This window comes from Aethalodelphis obliquidens, unplaced genomic scaffold, assembly GCF_003676395.1.
Source record: "Aethalodelphis obliquidens isolate GAN/ISIS:26980383/991018 unplaced genomic scaffold, ASM367639v1 scaffold37, whole genome shotgun sequence".
Taxonomy (NCBI): Eukaryota; Metazoa; Chordata; class Mammalia; order Artiodactyla; family Delphinidae; genus Aethalodelphis; species Aethalodelphis obliquidens.
In genome coordinates this window covers 15,892,991-15,911,677 of record NW_020837981.1, presented here as the reverse complement: position 1 = coordinate 15,911,677, position 18,687 = coordinate 15,892,991, and the positions used below count along the sequence as shown (strand labels likewise).

Genomic DNA, 18,687 nt, shown 5'->3' with positions numbered 1-18,687 from the left:
GACTAGATGTGAAACCCAGTTCTCTTTCTTCCTAGAATCCATGCGCCATGCTGCACTGAGTCTTGTCTAGAAGAGCTTTGATGTCAGAGAAAGAGACTTATTCATCACTGGGCCCCCAGTGCCTAGAATGATGCCTGGCACATAGTAGATCCTCATTAAAGTGCTGTGACATGTTCACAGCACTGTGTCAGTCCCAGCAAGTCTCAGCCCTGCTAAACAGTAGGCAGTGGGGTGGGTTATTGGCAGGCACGATTAGACTATTTCTGCGAACCAAGTCTGAGGTTTCCTTGGAGCACCATCTCCCACTACTGGTATAGAATTAGTACCTAGTGCTGAGCTTGGAGTCTGATGTGCCTGGGGGTGGATCAGAAGCTTCTAAGGATTCATTGACCTCAGCCTTCCTCTTTGGACCCTTCTGCAACACCCTCACCCTCCACTTCCTGTCTCCCACTGTGTCACTGTATGCCCTCCTCCTTAGGTTCCTGCAGCCTGTACGACCCTCAGTCTGGTTACTGGGGTCCCTCATTTACCATGAGCTCTCTTCTCCCAAGAACTGGTCACTTGCTCTTCTCTCAGAAGAGGACAAGGGGCCTGCTTCATCCTACACATTCTTCTGGAGCCCCAGGACCCACCACTTGATCATTTCCACATTTCGCCAAACATAAAGCCTCCTGCTTCTGCATCTCTTCACACAGTCTCAGATCCTCAGAAGTCAGTACCAAAGGAGAGGGAGCCTAAGTTTGCAATACCCCTCTGACACTGGGCTCCTGACCATCCTCCTCCTGGGCCAGTTTCACCACTGAGTCGGCTCTTCCAACTCCAGCCTTCCACTGCTTGCATGTTCACCTCCCCGCCACTGCCTGCTCTTGAGGCTTCAGTGGACCCGACAACTAAGCACCTGACGCTTTGCCAGTCATAAAACCACTGCTGACTGCAGTGCTCAGAATACAAGTAATGCCCACAACCCCTTCCTTTCAGCTCACTTGTCCTGTTCCCCAGTGGCTAATGCCCGGTTGCCATATAATCTGTCACTCTAGGTCATCTAGGTAACTTGATTCACCCTAGCAAGTTTGCTTTGCTACTAACTGATGAACAGGGGATTGGGACCCAGGTTACACTGGTTCAGGCCTCCATGCTCCCCCGTGTCATGCAGGATGCAGGTAAGTCATCTCGGATGGAAGCCAAAAGTTTACTTAACTACTTGATGACTTTAGGCCAAGAAACACCCTGGAGCACAAGTTTTCTGCAGAAGCCCACTATAAGAACCTTTTACCAATTTGATCTCCCAAGTGTCTCCATCCTCAAACAGGTCAGAGAAATTCCAGAGTGCTGTTTCCAACCTTCAGTGCCCCCTTTCTCCCATGCCTCACTTCACCCAGAAGATCAGCTTTATTTGTTCCCCCAAAGTATGTTTCCCAAAGTGTGCCCTGAAACTCTTACCCTTCAATAAAGAAAAGGAAATTCTGGCTTAAACAAAGGTGTACAGGCTTTACTATGATCATGGTCCTTCTCAGAATGGGAAATGCAGAGTTTCCTAAATTATGTGGCCATGGAAACTGTTCATCTCAGAGGATATCCAGAGAGCAGTACCCACAGAAACATTTTTGGAAAATGCAACCTGAGTCCACACTCCTACATTAAGGAAAAGGCCATCTTAAAAATATCTGTGTTTTTTTTTTTTAATCTGTATATCTTTACACTCAAAAGTTTAACTTGCTATTTTGAAATGAAGGAACCAACCTCTTCTCTTTGACATTCTAGTCATTCTTTTGAGTCCTGAAGATTTCTCTTATAAAGTGACTTGGGAGCATGCAAACACTCCAGGTAGTGCTGAGGGTGAGGTGGCTGTGCTGGGAGAAGACTGTTGGGGCTGAGAAAACTTTCAGGGCAAAAAACTGGCTGGTGAACAGGATGGTCAGAGATCACTGCTCAGCTGGCAGCCAGCCCAGAATGTGACTGTACATAAAGGGACCCAGGAAAGGAAGTGCCAACAGAGAGAAGGGCATCGGTGGCAGGGTAAGATGCAAACTCCAGCCTAACCCACAGTTTATTGCCCAAGGCCTGGTGGTAACACATGTCTGTGAATAACCTACCACTGTTATTTGAATGTTTCTAACTATTGTCCAGTTAATCAACTAAAAAGAGATAGAAACAGACAGAATCAGACATTGTATGCCTCCTGATGGAAAAACACAGCACCTGGTGTATCAACTAAAAAGTTGAACCTGAATCTTATTAGGCCTCCACCTCCAACAAGCAATTTGCATGACCTCCAGGGCACAGAGAAACATGTTAAGAGATACCATGTGGAGGGGGGTGGGGCGGGCACAATCAGCAAAATCCAGAACTGAGAATCTCAGTAGGACAACTGACACATTGATAACAAGTATCCTGCATGAAGAAAGTGAAGAGGGAACCTAGGAAATTAGAACAAGAGGCTAGAACCATATCAACCAAGTACAATGTGTGGATCTTGTTTGAATCCTGACTCAAACCAACTCTAAAAATATTTATGAGACAATGAGGGAAATTTGGACACTGCACATTTGATAAGGAATTATTGTTAATTATTTTCAGTGTAATAAAAATATCATGGTTACATTAAGTCCTTATATATATTTTTTTCTTTAATATTTATTTCTTTGGCTGCGCTGGGTCTTAGCTGCGGCATGCAGGATCTTAGTTCCCTGACCAGGGATGGAACCTGGGTCCCCTGCATTGGGAGCATGGAGTCTTAACTGCTGGACCACCAGGGAAGACGCAAGTCCTTATATTTTAGAGATACATACTGAAATAGTCACAAATGAAATTATATAATGTGTGGGATTTGCTTCAAAATAATCTAGGGCAAAGGGAAATGGGTGGACGTATAGGTAAAACAAAATTGCCTATGAGTTAATAGTTGTTGAAGCTGAGTGACAGAGATATTGTGGTTCATTATAACTGGCCTGGAAATGGGGACATGATTCAGGAATTCCCTGGAGGTCCAGTGGTTAGGACTCAGCACTTCCACTGCATGGGGCACAGGTTCGATACCTGGTCTGGGAACTAAAATCCCGCATGCCACCCTGGGGGCCAAAAAAAAAAAAAAAGAAATGGGGACATAACTCGTAACAGTAGCAGTGTGTGTCTTCAGGTTTCAGGTGCTGGTGGACAGCATCAGTGCCTTGGGGTCAAGGAGGTGACCCAGTTCAATCAAACCACCAAGTCTGCTTCTGAAGCTGATCCAACTCTTTTCTGGTTTTATCCAAGACCTGCCTGGAGATACACCTAACTGCTTCCCCCTGATCTGATCCCAGTCCGTTTACCATGTGGGGAGGAGAGGAAGAGTGGGAGACTTAGAGAGACAAATGGAAAGCACTGGAGTCCTCAAGCAGGAAGCTCAGTAAGAGAAGGCTCTAACCGCTAACTTATGACGTGGAAACATGAAAATTCTGGGAAGCTGGCAGAAGTTTTGGTGAATTATGTGAAGTCTAATAAGCTAAAGCAAGACCACTGATACTCCAAGTGGCTCTTGCAGAAGTGAGGATGGGTTGTGCTGAGGGCAGCTATCTGGGTGGAGGCTGGTCATTTCCATAGGGGGAGGATGCACTCCATGGCTAGAAAAGCGCAGGAATTGAACTGGCCCTAACAGGGATTCATGTCTTTAGCTCTGTTACAAAGTTACCCACCGCTTGGTGACATCGTATGAAAATCTCCCTATTTGAGGGAGCTAGGAGGGAGACTTTGTTCTCTTCCTCAGGGATTTTGCCCAGCTTCAAAGATGTCACTGACAAATGGACCCAACCTCACATTTGGATCCTCAGAGGAAGCCCTTTGCAGAAGATGAGACCCGAGCCTTCCTAGTCTGAATCAGTGCCCGAATGTGGATTAGAAGCATGGATCCTATGGAGGAAGCCATTTCCAGTAATAACTGTAAGAAACCCATGGCTTGCTTCACTGGATGACTGGGACAGCCGAGGCTGTTTCAGTTCATCACTGAAGGTAATGTTATAACTCATTGTTTTAAAATGTACTTAGCTGTACAAGTTTGTGCAGCTTAGATGAGCCCGGGGCCTTTTTTCCACAGATTTTAGCACTTGCAAAATTAACGCTACAGTGTCACCTATATACTTGAGGAAGTGCACCTGGTTATTTTGTGTAGGCACAAATTTAAATCCCAGGTTACCAGACATAGATGTAAATCGCTTAGCCAAAGAACAGATCCAGCTGGCTAACCATCTGGCACATGCATCTCCATGCAGCCTTATAGCTCTTGTGGCTGAAGATGCCTTTTGTGGGGGAAATTTTACGTTATGATGATATTCTCAAGGTTGGAGAACCCAAAGATTTTGGATTAAACCACTTGCAAACATCACAAACTTACTGTACAAAACTTATCCCTCTCTGCTTTTTTTTTTTAAGTTTTCAGTAGGTAACATCACTTAAGGTTCTTGCAGAAGAAAAAAAGAAAATGGAACCAGTCTTTAAGCAAAAAGGAGATATGGAACGATATGAGGAGTAGCTCACTAAATCAAAGGAAACAAACGACCCATTCTCTGGCAGGACGTGAATGGAGGTGACCTGGGACCTTAGCAGCCATTGCTCTTGGCCCTGGAGCATTACCATGAGATGACTCTGCTCCAACTTGCTTGTCTATTCCAGTCAAGTTTTCAAATACCGGGGAGAGAGAAATGGACTGGCCAGCTTGTCAGGCATCTCTAGCTATGGCTAGGAAACAGTAACATGGTCACTGGGGGCTGGTTGTGAGCTAGAAGCCACTGCAGTTTGTGTCTGTTAGAGAAAGGGGGACCCTTTCATCCTGCCCCAATGATGGGGATCCAGCAGAAACTGTAGATAAAGAAAAAAAGTAATCAGGCATCTCATGGAAACTGAGATGCTGGCTATAACACAGTTCTCAGCCAACCACTGCTGTCTCTTCATCTGGGAGAAACGGCCCTTCCTCTCCTCTGTTCTCCTCATCCAGCTCCACTCAGAAGCAGGGCTCCTCACCCTGCTCTCCCCAGGAGAGCTTGGAGTACATGTGGCCAGGCAGGCCCATGCACCATCAGAGTGTCTGGCCCTGAAGAATGCAACCCCATCCTCAGCTACACAAAAGTTTTTCTCCCATGTGAGTAAGCACTTGATCTTGAGCTCTCCACATCTCTCCTGGGAATCTTATCTAACTGTCTCCTGGGAATGATCCACCTGAGAAACACAACAGAAGTCCTTGCCATGGCTGTTGCTAGGTTCCCTGGAGTTCTGGTTCTAACAGGACTGGGGACTGGCATGAAGCGCTTCTAAAGCAACAACCCATTCATCACAGGGTGAATCAAAATACGGTGTTATGCCTGGATCTTTATCTCTTTGTTGACAAATAAGAAAGACTCATGAATGAGAACAAGGGAGAAATGAGCAAGTTAAATAATTCACATATAACTTTAAGACTGTGGAGTTTGATGGTAAAATGTTAAAATTTAAGATTTTAAAACCAGCACTGCTCACTCAAGTCTTCTGTTCCTGCCTATTTTAACATGCCTATCTTGTTCATATTTGGCCGGGATTATCATTATCCTTATTGTCATTTTTAATACCCAAGATGTATTAAAAGTACATCCATGTACCAGACACTATACTAAACACTTTCACCATATTATCTTATTCCATCCTCTCAGCAGCCCAGTGAGGTGGGTACAATTATTATCCCCATTTTACAGATGAGGAATGTGAGGCCCAGAGAGGTTAAGAAACTTGCCCCAAGGTCCTTCTGCTGGTGAGTGGTGGAAATTGGATTTGTCTGACTGCAGAACATGACCTCTTAACCACCATAAAATCGGAGTCGGAACATTGATAATGATTCAATATTGCTACAGGCAGAGGAACCCACATGTCTCCCTCAGGCTGTGGTAAAGCTTTGGGGGTTTACATGTACTGCATTTGTGGTCAGACCTTTAGGGAACTGTTGACCGAAACCACCTGCCTTGGCCAGGCCCACTTGCCTGAGTTGTCTCACATCAGGAAGTCCTGATAAGGAACGTGGTTCTGCCTCGAAAGCTAACCGGAAGAATTCGGGAGGAGCCAAAAGAGGGAGGAGAAGACCAACCTCCCAGAGTCCTTTGCTCTGGAGCCCATCTTGGCTGAGAGATGCTCGTGCCACTAGGAAGGACCCTGAGTCAAAAGACTATGGGCCAAGCAAGATGATTGGCCAGAGACAACCCGGAAACTAACCCCATTACCATAAACCCTGAGACTGTGAGCCATGTGGCAGAGCAGTTCTCCTGGGTTCCCTTACCCTGCTGCTCTCTGCCCAGGCGCCCCTTCCCAATAAGGTCTCTCGTTGTCAGCACACGTGTCTCCTTGGACAATTCATTTTGGAGTGTTAGACAGTAGCCCACTCTTGGGCCCTGGAAGGATTCCCCCTTCCTGTCAGAAGACCTCCAGGTCTTGGATAAATAGTGGCCTGACAGCCAGGCTCCAACACTAGCCTCTAGTAAACAGACTCTTTAATTTAGCTTATCGATGGGCAGTGAAGACGTCAGACTCCATTGGAGCAATCCTGGGAGGATGCTCTGAGCTCTGCCCTGCCCATTAGGAGCTGTAAGTTTGTGCAAACAACCAGAAAATTAAACCCACCCAGGGAGGGGACATTGATTTCCAATTGGCATAGTTCAGCAGATGCTGTTTGGTCTAAGAATTGCTTGACCTCTACTAGTGACGCCACCTGCCCTTGGCTTTGGAGGGAGTGTTCCCAGCAGGGAAGGCCACTGCACTCCTGCTTGCTGCTGGAACTTGGGCTGTAGGCGTGGCGGGCTCCCCATATGTTGCAGGGGAGAGGCCAGCCACGCCCCAGGATGGATTCACCCTCTTATCCAACTCTGGGGCTAAAGCCAGCCCCAAGAGATTACAGGCGCTCCCACCCCTAACTAATTAAATAGGTGGCCTCCTGATGCTAAAAGGGAATGAGGGCGGAAAAACAGCCAGACCCAGAAACCACCGATGCGTGCCTAAACAGTCTCTAATGGGTCAGGGTGGTTCTATGCCTGAGACCTGGCGTTCTGTATAGTTTCTAGTTTTCAAATCTTATAGTTCAAAACGTGTGTCATAGAAGCTTTACACATTACTTAAAATAATATTACCTATTAATGAGTGTATCTTACAATTATTATTATTACATACCAATCCTTGTGTTAAAACATTGGAATAAAAGTAACTATTCAAAGACAATATTTTTTCTCATGGGACAACCTGCAGATGATTCTAATACTTTATACCACACACACACACACAAACACGTAAAGCGGAGGCTTCTGGATTCAAAGCTAAGTGTCTGCCTAAATTACCTAAATCTAAATGTTCATGCAATTATATAAGTTTAGATGAAAACTAAAATCATGGTTTGGATTAAGGAAAGAAACCTTTAGAGTTTTTCAGGAGTTCAGCCCTCAAGTGAGTTATTATTAGTTGTTCTGCTTTCCATTCTGTTTTTGCTACAAATGGTTTAGAAGAGGATCTGAGATGCAAAGAGGAAGACAGTTGCAATAATAGGAAATTGGACTAAATTAAAATGATACTAAGTCACAGCACAACTTGGCCTCTTTGCCACCAACTTTTGACATTCTAATTAGGGTAAATGGTTATGTAAATCTAGTCAGTCACTCATTTCTCCCCCAGCCAGAGCGCGTGTGATTGTTTAAGTGAGGACTGTTGATGGCATAATTAAAGCTCTCCTAAAAATTAACTGGGAATTGGAGGACAGCCTCCAAAGATGCCCTAATTTGTGGGCAGCCCAGCACAGCTGTCCTTTTGTCCAGCCTGCCACCAGGACTCCTCGAGTTTCCCCATCAATATAATAGAATGTGACACTCGAGGTGTTCTCAAGCCTCAGTCCACAGGATGGAGTGGAAGACACAGACAGGCAGGAGTCTGCTGTACCCAGGGTTGCCTCCTGGGTATGTTCAGCTGAGAAAATGGGGTTTCAGGTGACCCCAAACACGGAGCACAGAACACCTGGGTTTGGGGGTCAACTATGAAACAGAATTAATTGGTTATGAGTTGATAAACGTTGAAGCTGCATGATGGGTGCAAGGGGTGGGGAGCAGCAGGGAAGAAAGCCAGGAGTAGTAACTATAGTATCAATATTTGCTTTGTTTTTGTGCATGCTTGAAATTGTCCACAATAAAAACAATTTTTTTAATGTGTACAATACTGTTAATTAAACAAGGAGGCCTTTCAAAATAAACAAAAAAAAAATAAACAAGGAGGTCGTTAGACTCAGGTTGTTCTCATACTTAGCTACATAAGCAAACCAAAACCTAAGCCCATAAATGCCTCAAGGGTAAAAAGTCAAAACCTAAGGACAACCAATCACAGACAGCCAACTAGGCTTTCCCAAACGATGTTTGAGCTTAGCCAATCAAATAATTTCCTTGCTCTGCTTCAAAGTCTTCTCGATAATAAAGTCTTGCCCCAAGGCCCTGTCAGTGAAGTGCTCCTAACCACTTCTGGTTTGGCACTCCCTGATTGGAATAGATGATTGCTCAAATAAACTCTTAAATTTTTAAAATATGCCCCAGTTTATCTTTTTTTAAAAAATAAATCTATATATTTATTTTTGGCTGCATTGGGTCTTCTTTTCTGAACGTGGGCTTTCTCTAGTTGTGGCGAGTGGGGGCTACTCTTCCTTGCAGTGCGCGGGCTCCTCATTGCCGTGGCTTCTCTTGTTGCGGAGCACGGGCTCTAGGCACACAGGCTTCAGTAGTTGTGGCACACGGGCTCAGTAGTTGTGGCTCGCGGGCTCTAGAGCACAGGCTTAGTAGTTGTGGTGCACGGGCTTAGTTGCTCCGTGGCATGTGGGATCTTCCCGGACCAGGGCTCAAACCCATGTCCCCTGCATTGGCAGGCGGATTCTTAACCACTGCGTCACCAGGGGAGCCCCCAGTTTATCTTTTAACACTACCAAGAAATAATATTGACCATGAGGAGGAAGTTCTTAGTAGCAAAAGTCAACTTATGGTTATCCTCTTAAAGAAGGAGAGTCATAGAGCATCTACTGGTTAATATATGAGTATGCTGTTCTATTACTTCTTATTACATCAACAACACCCCCCCACATCCCACCCTGACTCTTCCCAGTAAGGCCCCAGCTTGGAATGAAGAGCAAAGACTGAGGAGAGACCAGGAGAGAAATGGGTCCAGGTAAGAGACAGAAGAGGGGAAACCAGCTGAGAGGGTGAGAAGAGTGAGATCCCCAGGTATCCATCCAGAGGATAACTGAGAGTTGATTATGAATTAATTCTATGTCGTTGTTGGGCTGCACCCTGCAGGCTTGCAAGCCCTGTACTTGCCCAGCTTCAAGAAAGCCTGGAGTCAGCAGCAGAGACATCTATGGGTTGATGGATGGCGGAGCTTACATGTCTGAAGCAAGGTCGTGGAGCAAGACCGCACAGTGTGCGGTGGCTGGCGGGCAAAATGGCAGCAGTCTTGGCTTCTGGGGGGCGGGGCGGGGGGGCAGGAAGGGAGATCAGGTTGGCTCATTGGTTACCGGGGAAACTAGCAGAAGGGCACGCCCCTCACCGCCCTTTTGAGAAGCTATCAGGTGAAGATGTTTAGATCTAAAGATTAGAACAATTACTAGCTGGAGTCTGGGGCAAGTACATACATAGGAAGGTCAGTCATGGGAGTAGGTATAGATGAAGCGGGCACTGGTCGAGGGGATGAACAGAGAGCAAGAGAACAGACACCTTGAGTGGCCTAGGTGGCCTAAGCATACAGTCATAAAAACCCAGTACAATCCCATTTGACTTAAAAATAACTTAAGTAGGGCTTCCCTGGTGGCGCAGTGGTTGAGAGTCCGCCTGCCGATGCAGGGTACATGGGTTCGTGCCCCGGTCCGGGAGGATCCCACATGTCGCGGAGCGCCTGGGCCCGTGAGCCATGGCCGCTGAATCTGCGCGTCCAGAGCCTGTGCTCCGCAACGGGAGAAGCCAAGACAGTGAGAGGCCCGCGTACCGCAAAAAAATAAAAAATAACTTAAGTAAACACTGCTAAATTCAAGGGGCAGATTCTCTCATGTTTGACAAGCTCCCCTGGCAGCCATGAGTTAAGATGCAATGGGAAAAGAAGTTGGTAGTTTCAGTCCTATGGGTGGAGGTTTTTTAAAGACGGGAGCCCCTTGGCTACAGGAATCACAATGCAAGATAGCTGCAGGCCTTGGAAATCACCTATCTTCCCCAGTGCAGAATGATGTTTTTTCTTTCTTTTAGAATTATCCATGTCTAGGGTGACAGTAATTAATGAGCTAGTAAAAAGCCTCCCCAGTCAGGCTGTGCCCAGGATTTCCTAGCTTTGTTAGGAAAACTTGAGAGAACCAGTGTGGACTAATTAATTGGTCTTCAGGTAGTAACTAAATCAAAGGTGTCTTGGGTACCCTGGGAAACCAGAATCTCCTCTTTCTTGAGAATCAATCAGCTTAAGATTGATGAAGGGCTGCTAAGGTCAGGCTTAGAAACACAAAACCATCTGCCAATTCTCTAGGGCTGGTACCTGCAGTAGAGCAATTTTAGAAGAACAGGTGTTCACTTTTAACTTACCTCTTCTTTTCTTTATTGCTGAAATCATGACTTTAGCTACAAGAGCCTCCAGTTGGTTGATGAAATTCACAAACGGTCTATTGTAACTTAAAATAGCCTGGCCCAAAGGTATTGTGATAACCTCAACCGTTCTTGCACAAAGTCATAAACCACTCATCCCAGGACTTCCCTGGTGGTCCAGTGGTTAAGACTCCGTGCTCCCAATGCAGGGGGCCTGGGCTTGATCCCTGGTCAGGGAACTAGATCCCACATGCCGCAACTAAGAGCCTGCATACCGCAACTAAAAAGATCCCGCACGCCAAAACGAAGATCCCACGTGTGGCCACTAAGACCCGGTGCAGACACATATATAAATATTAAAAAAGAACCAAAACACTCATCCCCGACAATGGCCACTCTGGCCTCTCTGGAAGAATTTGGCAGCATCAGAAAACAGTAACTACAAGGCATTGCCCCAGAATGGCCGCCATTGCCCCAGAATGGCTGCCATAGACTGAAAGTTTGTGTGTCCCCAAAATTCATATGTTGAAACTGAATCCCCAGTGTGATGGTACGTGGAGGTGGGGCCTTTGGAAAGTGCTTAGGTCACGAGGGTGGAGCCCTCATGAATCAGATTAGTGCCCTTATAAAAAAAAGACACAACAAGAAGATTGCCATCTATGAACCAGGAAGCAGGCTCTCACCAGACATCAAATCTGCCACTGCCTTGATCTTGGACTGCTACCTTCCAGAATCATGAGAAATAAATGTTTATTGTTTATAAGCCACCTAGTCTATGGTATTTTTGTTATAGCAGCCCAAACAGATGAAGGTAAAGACTAAGCCAAGGAACACTGTTTCACTCTGAGTGTGGAACAGATCCAGTCTGGTCCATCTCCTTTGCAGAGTAGGCTTGAGAGCCCACAAAGTCCATAAAACCTGACACTTAAATGTTTCTGGTTCCTTGAAAGTATCTCCAGTAGGCTAAGAACATTTTCATAAGTTTTTGATGATGATCTATAAACACATCCATATGTTTGTTGATGATGGCTCAATGACTATAGTTGTTGTTCCTCCATTAAAAAAAAAATGATTCAGGGTTAACACCAAGTTTTCTTCTTTTAAATGGAGGTATTTCTTGTCCTTGCTAACCATTTATGTCTCCAATTTCCCGAGAATATGGGAAATTCCCCAAAACACTCTTGTGGTAGATCGTATTTTTCCAAAGATTGCTGCAGTCAAATATACCCCATCTCATATGCTCTTATTACAATGTGACATTAACCATCCTCCATTAAGAGGTGGGCTTTGTGTCCCTGCCCCATGAGCCTGGACAGACCTTCATAAATGCCTCAACCAATAGAATGCGGCAGAAGTAAAATCATGTTACTTCCTGGTATAGTCATAAAAGGTGAGACAGCTTCCACTTGGTTTTTTTGGGGCCTTGGGAGCCAAGCCTACATGGAGGAAGTCCAGCTCTCCTAAACCCGCCATGCTGGAAACATCACGTGGAGAGATTATGTAGAGATAAAGGTGTTCAAGGAGGCCCAACTGGGGACTTCCCTGGTGGCGCAGTGGTTAAGATTCCACACTCCGGGCTTCCCTGGTGGTGCAGTGGTTGAGGGTCCGCCTGCTGATACAGGGGACACGGGTTTGTGCCCTGGTCCGGGAGGATCCCACGTGCCGCAGAGCGGCTGGGCCCGTGAGCCATGGCCGCTGAGCCTGCGCGTCCGGAGCCTGTGCTCCGCAACGGGAGAGGCCACAGCAGTGAGAGGCCCGGGTACCGAAAAAAAAAAGATTCCACACTCCCCATGCAGGGGGCCCGATCAAGGAACTAGATCCCACATGCCTGCTGCAACTAAGAGTTTGCATGCCACAACTAAGGAGCATATGTGCCGCAGCTAAGGAGCCTGCCAGCCGCAACTAAGACCCGGCACAACCAAATAAATAAATTAAATTAAATTTAAAAAAAAAAAAGGAGGCCTTCCTGTTCCAGCTCTCAGCTGTTTCAACTCTCAGCTGTTTCAGTGTCCTCAACTCAGGCTCCAAACGTGTGTAAACAAGCCTTTGATGATCCCAGCCCTGCCTTTGAACCACCCTGGCTGACACCAGGTGGAGTAGAAACAAGCCTTCCCAATATGTCCTGTGCAAATTCCTGGGGACCCACAGAATCTCCGAGCACACCTGTAAATTTGGGGGTAACATTATACAGGACAGTAACCAAAGCAACCCTCTAGGGATATTCCTTGAAGTATAGCAAGGGCACTAGATTTGTCATCACATAGCCTGGTTTTGAATCCAGATCTAACCATCTCACTAGCAGAGTAAACTTAAGCAAGTCAATTTCCTTTCTGAGCATTACTTTCCTCATCTATAAAACAAGGATAATAATGACTGCCTTAATATACATCAAAACATTGGGGAGAAAATTTCCACACCTATGACAGATAAAAGTTCATAATAAAGAAACTGGTAACAAAATGCAATAGAAAATAAGCAAAATACATGAATAGAGAGTTCAGAGAAGATAAAATATAAGTAGCAAGTTACTGTAACAAAAGATGTTTAACTTTCCTAATCAGGTAAATGCAAAGTAAGTAATACTAAGCTATCACTTATCAGATTAGCAAAATTCTGCTGGTGGGTTGTGGTGAAAAGGATACAGTGCTCTGGCAACATGAACAGCTACAGTCTCTTTTGGAAGGGTATCTGACAATAGCTACTAAAATGAAAAACACACACATTCCTCTTTTTTTTGCATGTGAGATCTTATTTCCCCCACCAGGGATCGAACCCATGCCGCCTGCATTGGAAGCGTGGAGTCTTAACCACTGGACTACCAGGGAAGTCCCCCAAAATACACACATTATTCAAACCAGAAATCTCTCTCTCTCAAGTCTATCCTAAAGAAATAAAAGTACCAGGACATAGAAAATAAAATAAAGTTGCTCTCTGCAGTACAGCTTCTAATGGTAAAGCATCAGGAAACAAAATCAAAGGTCTTCAATAGGAGACTGAGGGGGGAATTCCCTGGCGGTCCAGTGGTTAAGACTCCGTGATTCCACTGCAGGGGGCACGGGTTTGATCCCTGGTCAGGGAAATAAGATGTTGCATGCCGCGAGGCATAGCCAAAAATAAAAAAAAAAAAAAGTAGGAGACTGAGGGGATTGATTAAATGGTGGAACAGCTAATAATGTTAGAACAAGCTAGAATGAGCTATAGTATGGATCTCTATAGTATAGGTCTCTAGCCACCTCTACAGTACTGCTTCCCTTGTTCAGGATCCACATTCCCAGGAGATGGTTTCTGATTTGGTGGAGCCCGAGTAGCATGCCTGCCCCCTGAAGTGCAGAGAGAGGTAGCACCTTGCCACCTTGGCTTCCTTGGAGGAAGCTGGCCAGTACCTCCTTGACTATTCACAATGATGCTGCATAACTCCAAACAAATCATCATAACAACAAAAAGTCAGGAAACAGATTTAATCTATCTTGAGCTAAAAATTGAAAACAATTTTCCCATTCTTTAGCTATCCTTGAGTTTACCTGATGCCCCTTCAGCTGGACAGTCTCATTTCTTTCTCTGCTCCAATAGTACAAGGCTGTGACTCCTCTTATTGTGATTCAATACACAGGGTGTTCATGGTCTCCAAGAGTTCAGTCTCGCACTCACCTGATGCTCTCTGACACGAAGGACCGGTTTGTGGTTTTGACTGTCTCTGCTGTATGTCCCATCCCATCAATCAATGGTCTCTGTTCAGCAAAAGCCATTTTGCATGTGTATAAAAGAGAAAATAGGCTTGAATGATCTTCCCCTTTACTAGAATCTCACTAGAGTGCTATACACTTTTTGATATAGGGATCAATCCCTGCTGGGAAAGATTACAATATTAACTTGCAGTGAATGATTAACATCGCCAAGCCAACTCCCTAATATTGCATAAAATAAAATGTTTTGGCTCCCCTAAAAATCAGGGTTTCTTATTCTTGCAGGTCTCAGCAGCCCAACTTGTTTTGCATATGGTTGCATGTTTAATTAGTGATCCTTCTGTAAGTGTCTGCAATTAGCACCATGATGATTAATAAAATAACTCCTTTAAAGCTCCATTTAGCTAGCAGAACTGCACAATCAGGTGTAATTAATTCAACATTAATAAATCATGGCTGATTAATCTGTATATTACCAACATTTTACTGAACAGCTCCCACCTGAGCACAGCTAGTTTTTCTATGCTGAACAGAACTGGAAACTAAGAGGAAAAAAAAAAAACCCAGCTCCTCCAAAACTGCACTAAGCAGCAAGTATATTGGTATGGTCAAGGAGATTTTGAGATAATGCACATTTAAAGTTATTGAGCTACATAGGCAATTGTCACTTGGGAGGGAAGAAAACAGTGGCTGAATACTAGAGATTCTCAAACCTAAGTATACACCAGGATCACCTGGAGGGCTTGTTAAAAACCAGATTTCTGGTTTCTATCTCCACAGCTTCTGATTCAGTGGGTCTGGGATGGGGCCTGAGAATTTGCTTTTCTAACAAGCTCCCAGGTGGTACAGATGCTGCTTGTCCAGGGACCACACCTGGAGAACCATAGTTCTCCCTTTCTCATACCCTGGGGATGACTCACAACCGCCATGATTCCTATGTCCTTTCTATAGGTTTTAATAGTTTAAAAAACAACAATAAAAATAGCTTACAGTATTATTTATCTATCCTTGTGTTTACATGCTATCTCTTCAACTGGATTGTAAGTTTAATAATTACTTTCTTTTATTTCTCTCAGCCCCCATAGAACCTAACTACTTTCAAGATGTAGAAACTCTAGACAAAACCCAGACATGCCATGTGCATTCATCTCTGAAGTCTTGCTCATGCCCCAGTCTTTTGAAGCCCTGTCCTTCAACACTCCCCAGACTACGCCATAGCATTCAGTGTCTGCCATATGTAGACCCTAATCACAGACCAGTGCAAGTGCTCATTATCTTTTCATGAAAGGATGAGCCTGGTTTTCGCAGTTAGATTCCCTTGAGAGCTCTATAAGCTTCCCCTCTAATCTCCTTTGCAGCCTGGCCCCCAGCTCTCCACCCCACCAGCTTCTAGCCCAGTGTCTTATACACAGGAGACAGCAAATTGCTTTTTACCAACCACGTCAGATTGCTGAGCAGTAGATCTGACACATGGGCTGGGAATTCAGATCCCAGCTGGGCACCTAACTTGCAGAATACATGGGAGCCACAGCAAGGGGGATTCCCACCCCAAAAAGAACTTGGAAAGAGGCAAGATATTACTTTTCATGTTTAATTTTACTACCACTCTATCACACATACATTTAAAAAAATTCTGGGCTTTTTAGTTATTTAGCTACGTGTCCTGATTTTTAGTTATTAAACATGAGTGTGTTCCAATGAAGAAAATAACTTTTTAGGTACATTAAAATTACTCCAATCTTACCCTCCACACGTGAACTCTTTTCACTTTTCTATCTTCATGATCCATCTCTGTCCATATAAATTCGTATTCTCCACAGACACAGCATAACGTCGCTAACGTCGCTATACTCTACTGTGATTTTCTTTCTTGGTATTGTATCATGAAATTTTTTTTAATATTTCCTCATAGTTATTGGGTCTTTTCAATGGCTACAAAATAGTCTATCTGGTATTCACACCTAAGTTTAAATGGTTTGATCTTACTCCTCATAAATTTGTTCCTCATTTTGTGATTGGGGCTCATAATCAAAGGTGACAACATTATTCTTCGTTATTAGTTACTTACATTTCAAATATACTCACAGGTAGAGCCAAAACTCCATTAGTTAATTAGTCAGGAAGCATTATTAAATTTCCATTAATATGTCTTTGTTGTTCTATGTCTAAGGTGAGGATTAAGTAGACTACTATGCAAACTTTATTCAAAGCAGCCCCTTACATTTCTTTCTACGTGGAAAATAGTAAGTCAAGATCGCAGCATCGCGCACAAGCGCGTCTAGGCCGTCAGCGTGCCCTCTAAAACAAGAGCAGCACGTCCCTTGATGTCAACTCGTCCATCAGGACGCAGGGAAATCTTCAATTCTCCTCCCCGGCTGGAACACTGAAAGGCTAAAGAAAACATAAAACGAGTCACAAATTAAGATCATTTTCACCCTTTTTAATTAACAGGGCATAGTGACAGACCACGTATTACAAGCTCTAGAATCCTCCCAGGTCAGTTTAAAGAACACATTCCTTCAAACAAACAAAAACAAAATAAATGAACAAACGAAACACAAATACATAGACACAGAGAACAGAGGGTGGTTGCCAGAGGCGAAGGGTCAGGGAGGGGCGGGGAGATCAAAATGGGTAAAGGGGATCAACTGTACGGTGAAAGATGGAAAATAAATTTTTGGTGGTAAGCACGTTGTAGGGTATATAGAAGCAGGAATACAATGTACATGTGAAACTTATATGATGTTATAAATCAATGTTACCTTAATAAAAATCAATTAATCTTAAAAAAATTTTTTAAATAGAATGCATTCCTTCATCTGTGCATGGTATTGCCCAGCCCACCCCATTCTCCTGAGGACTGAGACCACAGATGCAATTTGATCCACAAAATACACAGCTCTACAGCTTCGCTTTCTGAGCCACTTCCTCTATTACTTCCTGTAATGCCCCAGACATACCCCGCCCATATAGCATCCTCCCTGGCTCTGTCTAGAAGGCAAGCACATGTGAAAAGACAGAGGCTAGGACTAAAAGTCTAAGAAGATAAAGAGGGGTGCTCTTGCCCTTCTGAAAAGGCCCCACCTTCCCCGGTCTGAATAGGATAAAGGGAGTGCTTTACTCATTGTGGTTAGCAAGCAACCACACTTGTCAGGCAACCATGAGGCACAGCCTGAGGCTTCCTAAGGTCAGAGGAGTCATTAGGCTCACCAAAGAAAGAGAACAGTCACCGTGCTGTTCCCAAGTCAGGGTCACAGAGGCTTAACCATCCCACTGAGTAAGAACCTCCATCCTTTAAAGTCAAACTCCTACTTTGATTGTGTAGCCTGTACCACATACAGACTACTAGCTACCTAGTACTAGCTGTGTAAATTCCACTGGCTGCCATTTATTTTCTCTGCCTCAGGCAATATGTAAATCACCAGGAGACTTGGTTCCAAAGCAGTTTGTTTGATTTAATCTCATAACTAGCAATGGCAGTAAGGAACCTTGGTAATCATCCAGTCTCAACTTGTCACATTATAAACAACCTTTCTGGGTCAAAGTTATACAGCTAGTTAACTTTATTCAACAAACATTTATTGGGTACTTACTGTATTAGAAGTGTGTCCTTGTGTTGGGAGAGACAGAGGTGGAAGATGTTTGGGGTGGAGGATGTTTTGAGTAGAAGGTTCAGGGGGAAGGAATTCGAAACCTCTCGTTTTCACGTGGGTGATAGTTAACATTTTATTACATCTTCAAGTGGATAGTACATATGAGAAGAAATACTAGCTTTCAAGTTAAGCAAATTTTTTAAAATTTGAAAACAAGCTGTCCTACCGTGCATGACTTTCTTCCCCAGTTGCTGGGACCAGTAGCTGCTGAGAACAGTATGTGCAGACCCTTAAAAGAAGTGAAAAGTCATGGTACAATCCCAAAGAAAACAGGGGCAACTCTGTGCTAAGTTCATAAACAATCAACTATCCAGTTTGACTAAACCTTAGATGACGTAGTCATTATGTTGGCCGTGGCCACAGCCAAGTGTGGAATTAAGGATGGAAATAGAAAGGAAGACATAGAATTTACGGATAACTCCTCCAAAGGATGTATCTGCTGTGTCTTATACTTTCTGAAGGCTGAATTAAACTGTAGGTTTTAATTCTTGTCTTGTCTACCAGTTCATTGTCAGCCCATGGTAGAATCAAGGTCTTCACATAAATCTGTCTACATCTTTCAAGGGAAAAATATCTCCTTCTTCTTAGGACACACATGAAAGAAAAGGTGGGAACTCTGACAAAAGGCTATATTTCCCACCAAGTCAGCATTCACAGGTTTTCGGTGCCAGAAGAACTTTCTTTTAGTGAGGTATTTTTTCATATGATTGTGCCCTAGGTTTCGATCAGAGAATAGATATTAAAATGAAGAAACAGGGCTTCCCTGGTGGCGCAGTGGTTGAG

General features: G+C 44.3%; 1 protein-coding gene across 3 annotated transcripts in view; it reads right to left on the bottom strand.

Annotated features, from left to right (window-relative positions):
- Nucleotides 1-18,687, bottom strand: part of PBLD (phenazine biosynthesis like protein domain containing) — a 52,166-nt gene that overhangs the window by 18,081 nt on the left and 15,398 nt on the right. The window contains exons 8-10 of one of the 3 annotated variants that reach the window (XR_003437914.1): nucleotides 18,071-18,133; nucleotides 16,473-16,642; nucleotides 14,217-14,296 (exon numbers count right to left, since the gene is read on the bottom strand). Coding sequence is in view for 1 of the 3 variants with exons in the window: in XM_027130117.1 (XP_026985918.1) it covers nucleotides 16,530-16,642; nucleotides 18,071-18,133 (176 nt within the window). In the remaining 2 variants the exon portion in view is untranslated. Of the gene's footprint in view, nucleotides 1-12,456; nucleotides 14,297-15,828; nucleotides 16,643-18,070; nucleotides 18,134-18,687 lie in introns of those variants that run through there. The other 2 variants (XR_003437913.1, XM_027130117.1) reach the window with 2 other exon arrangements.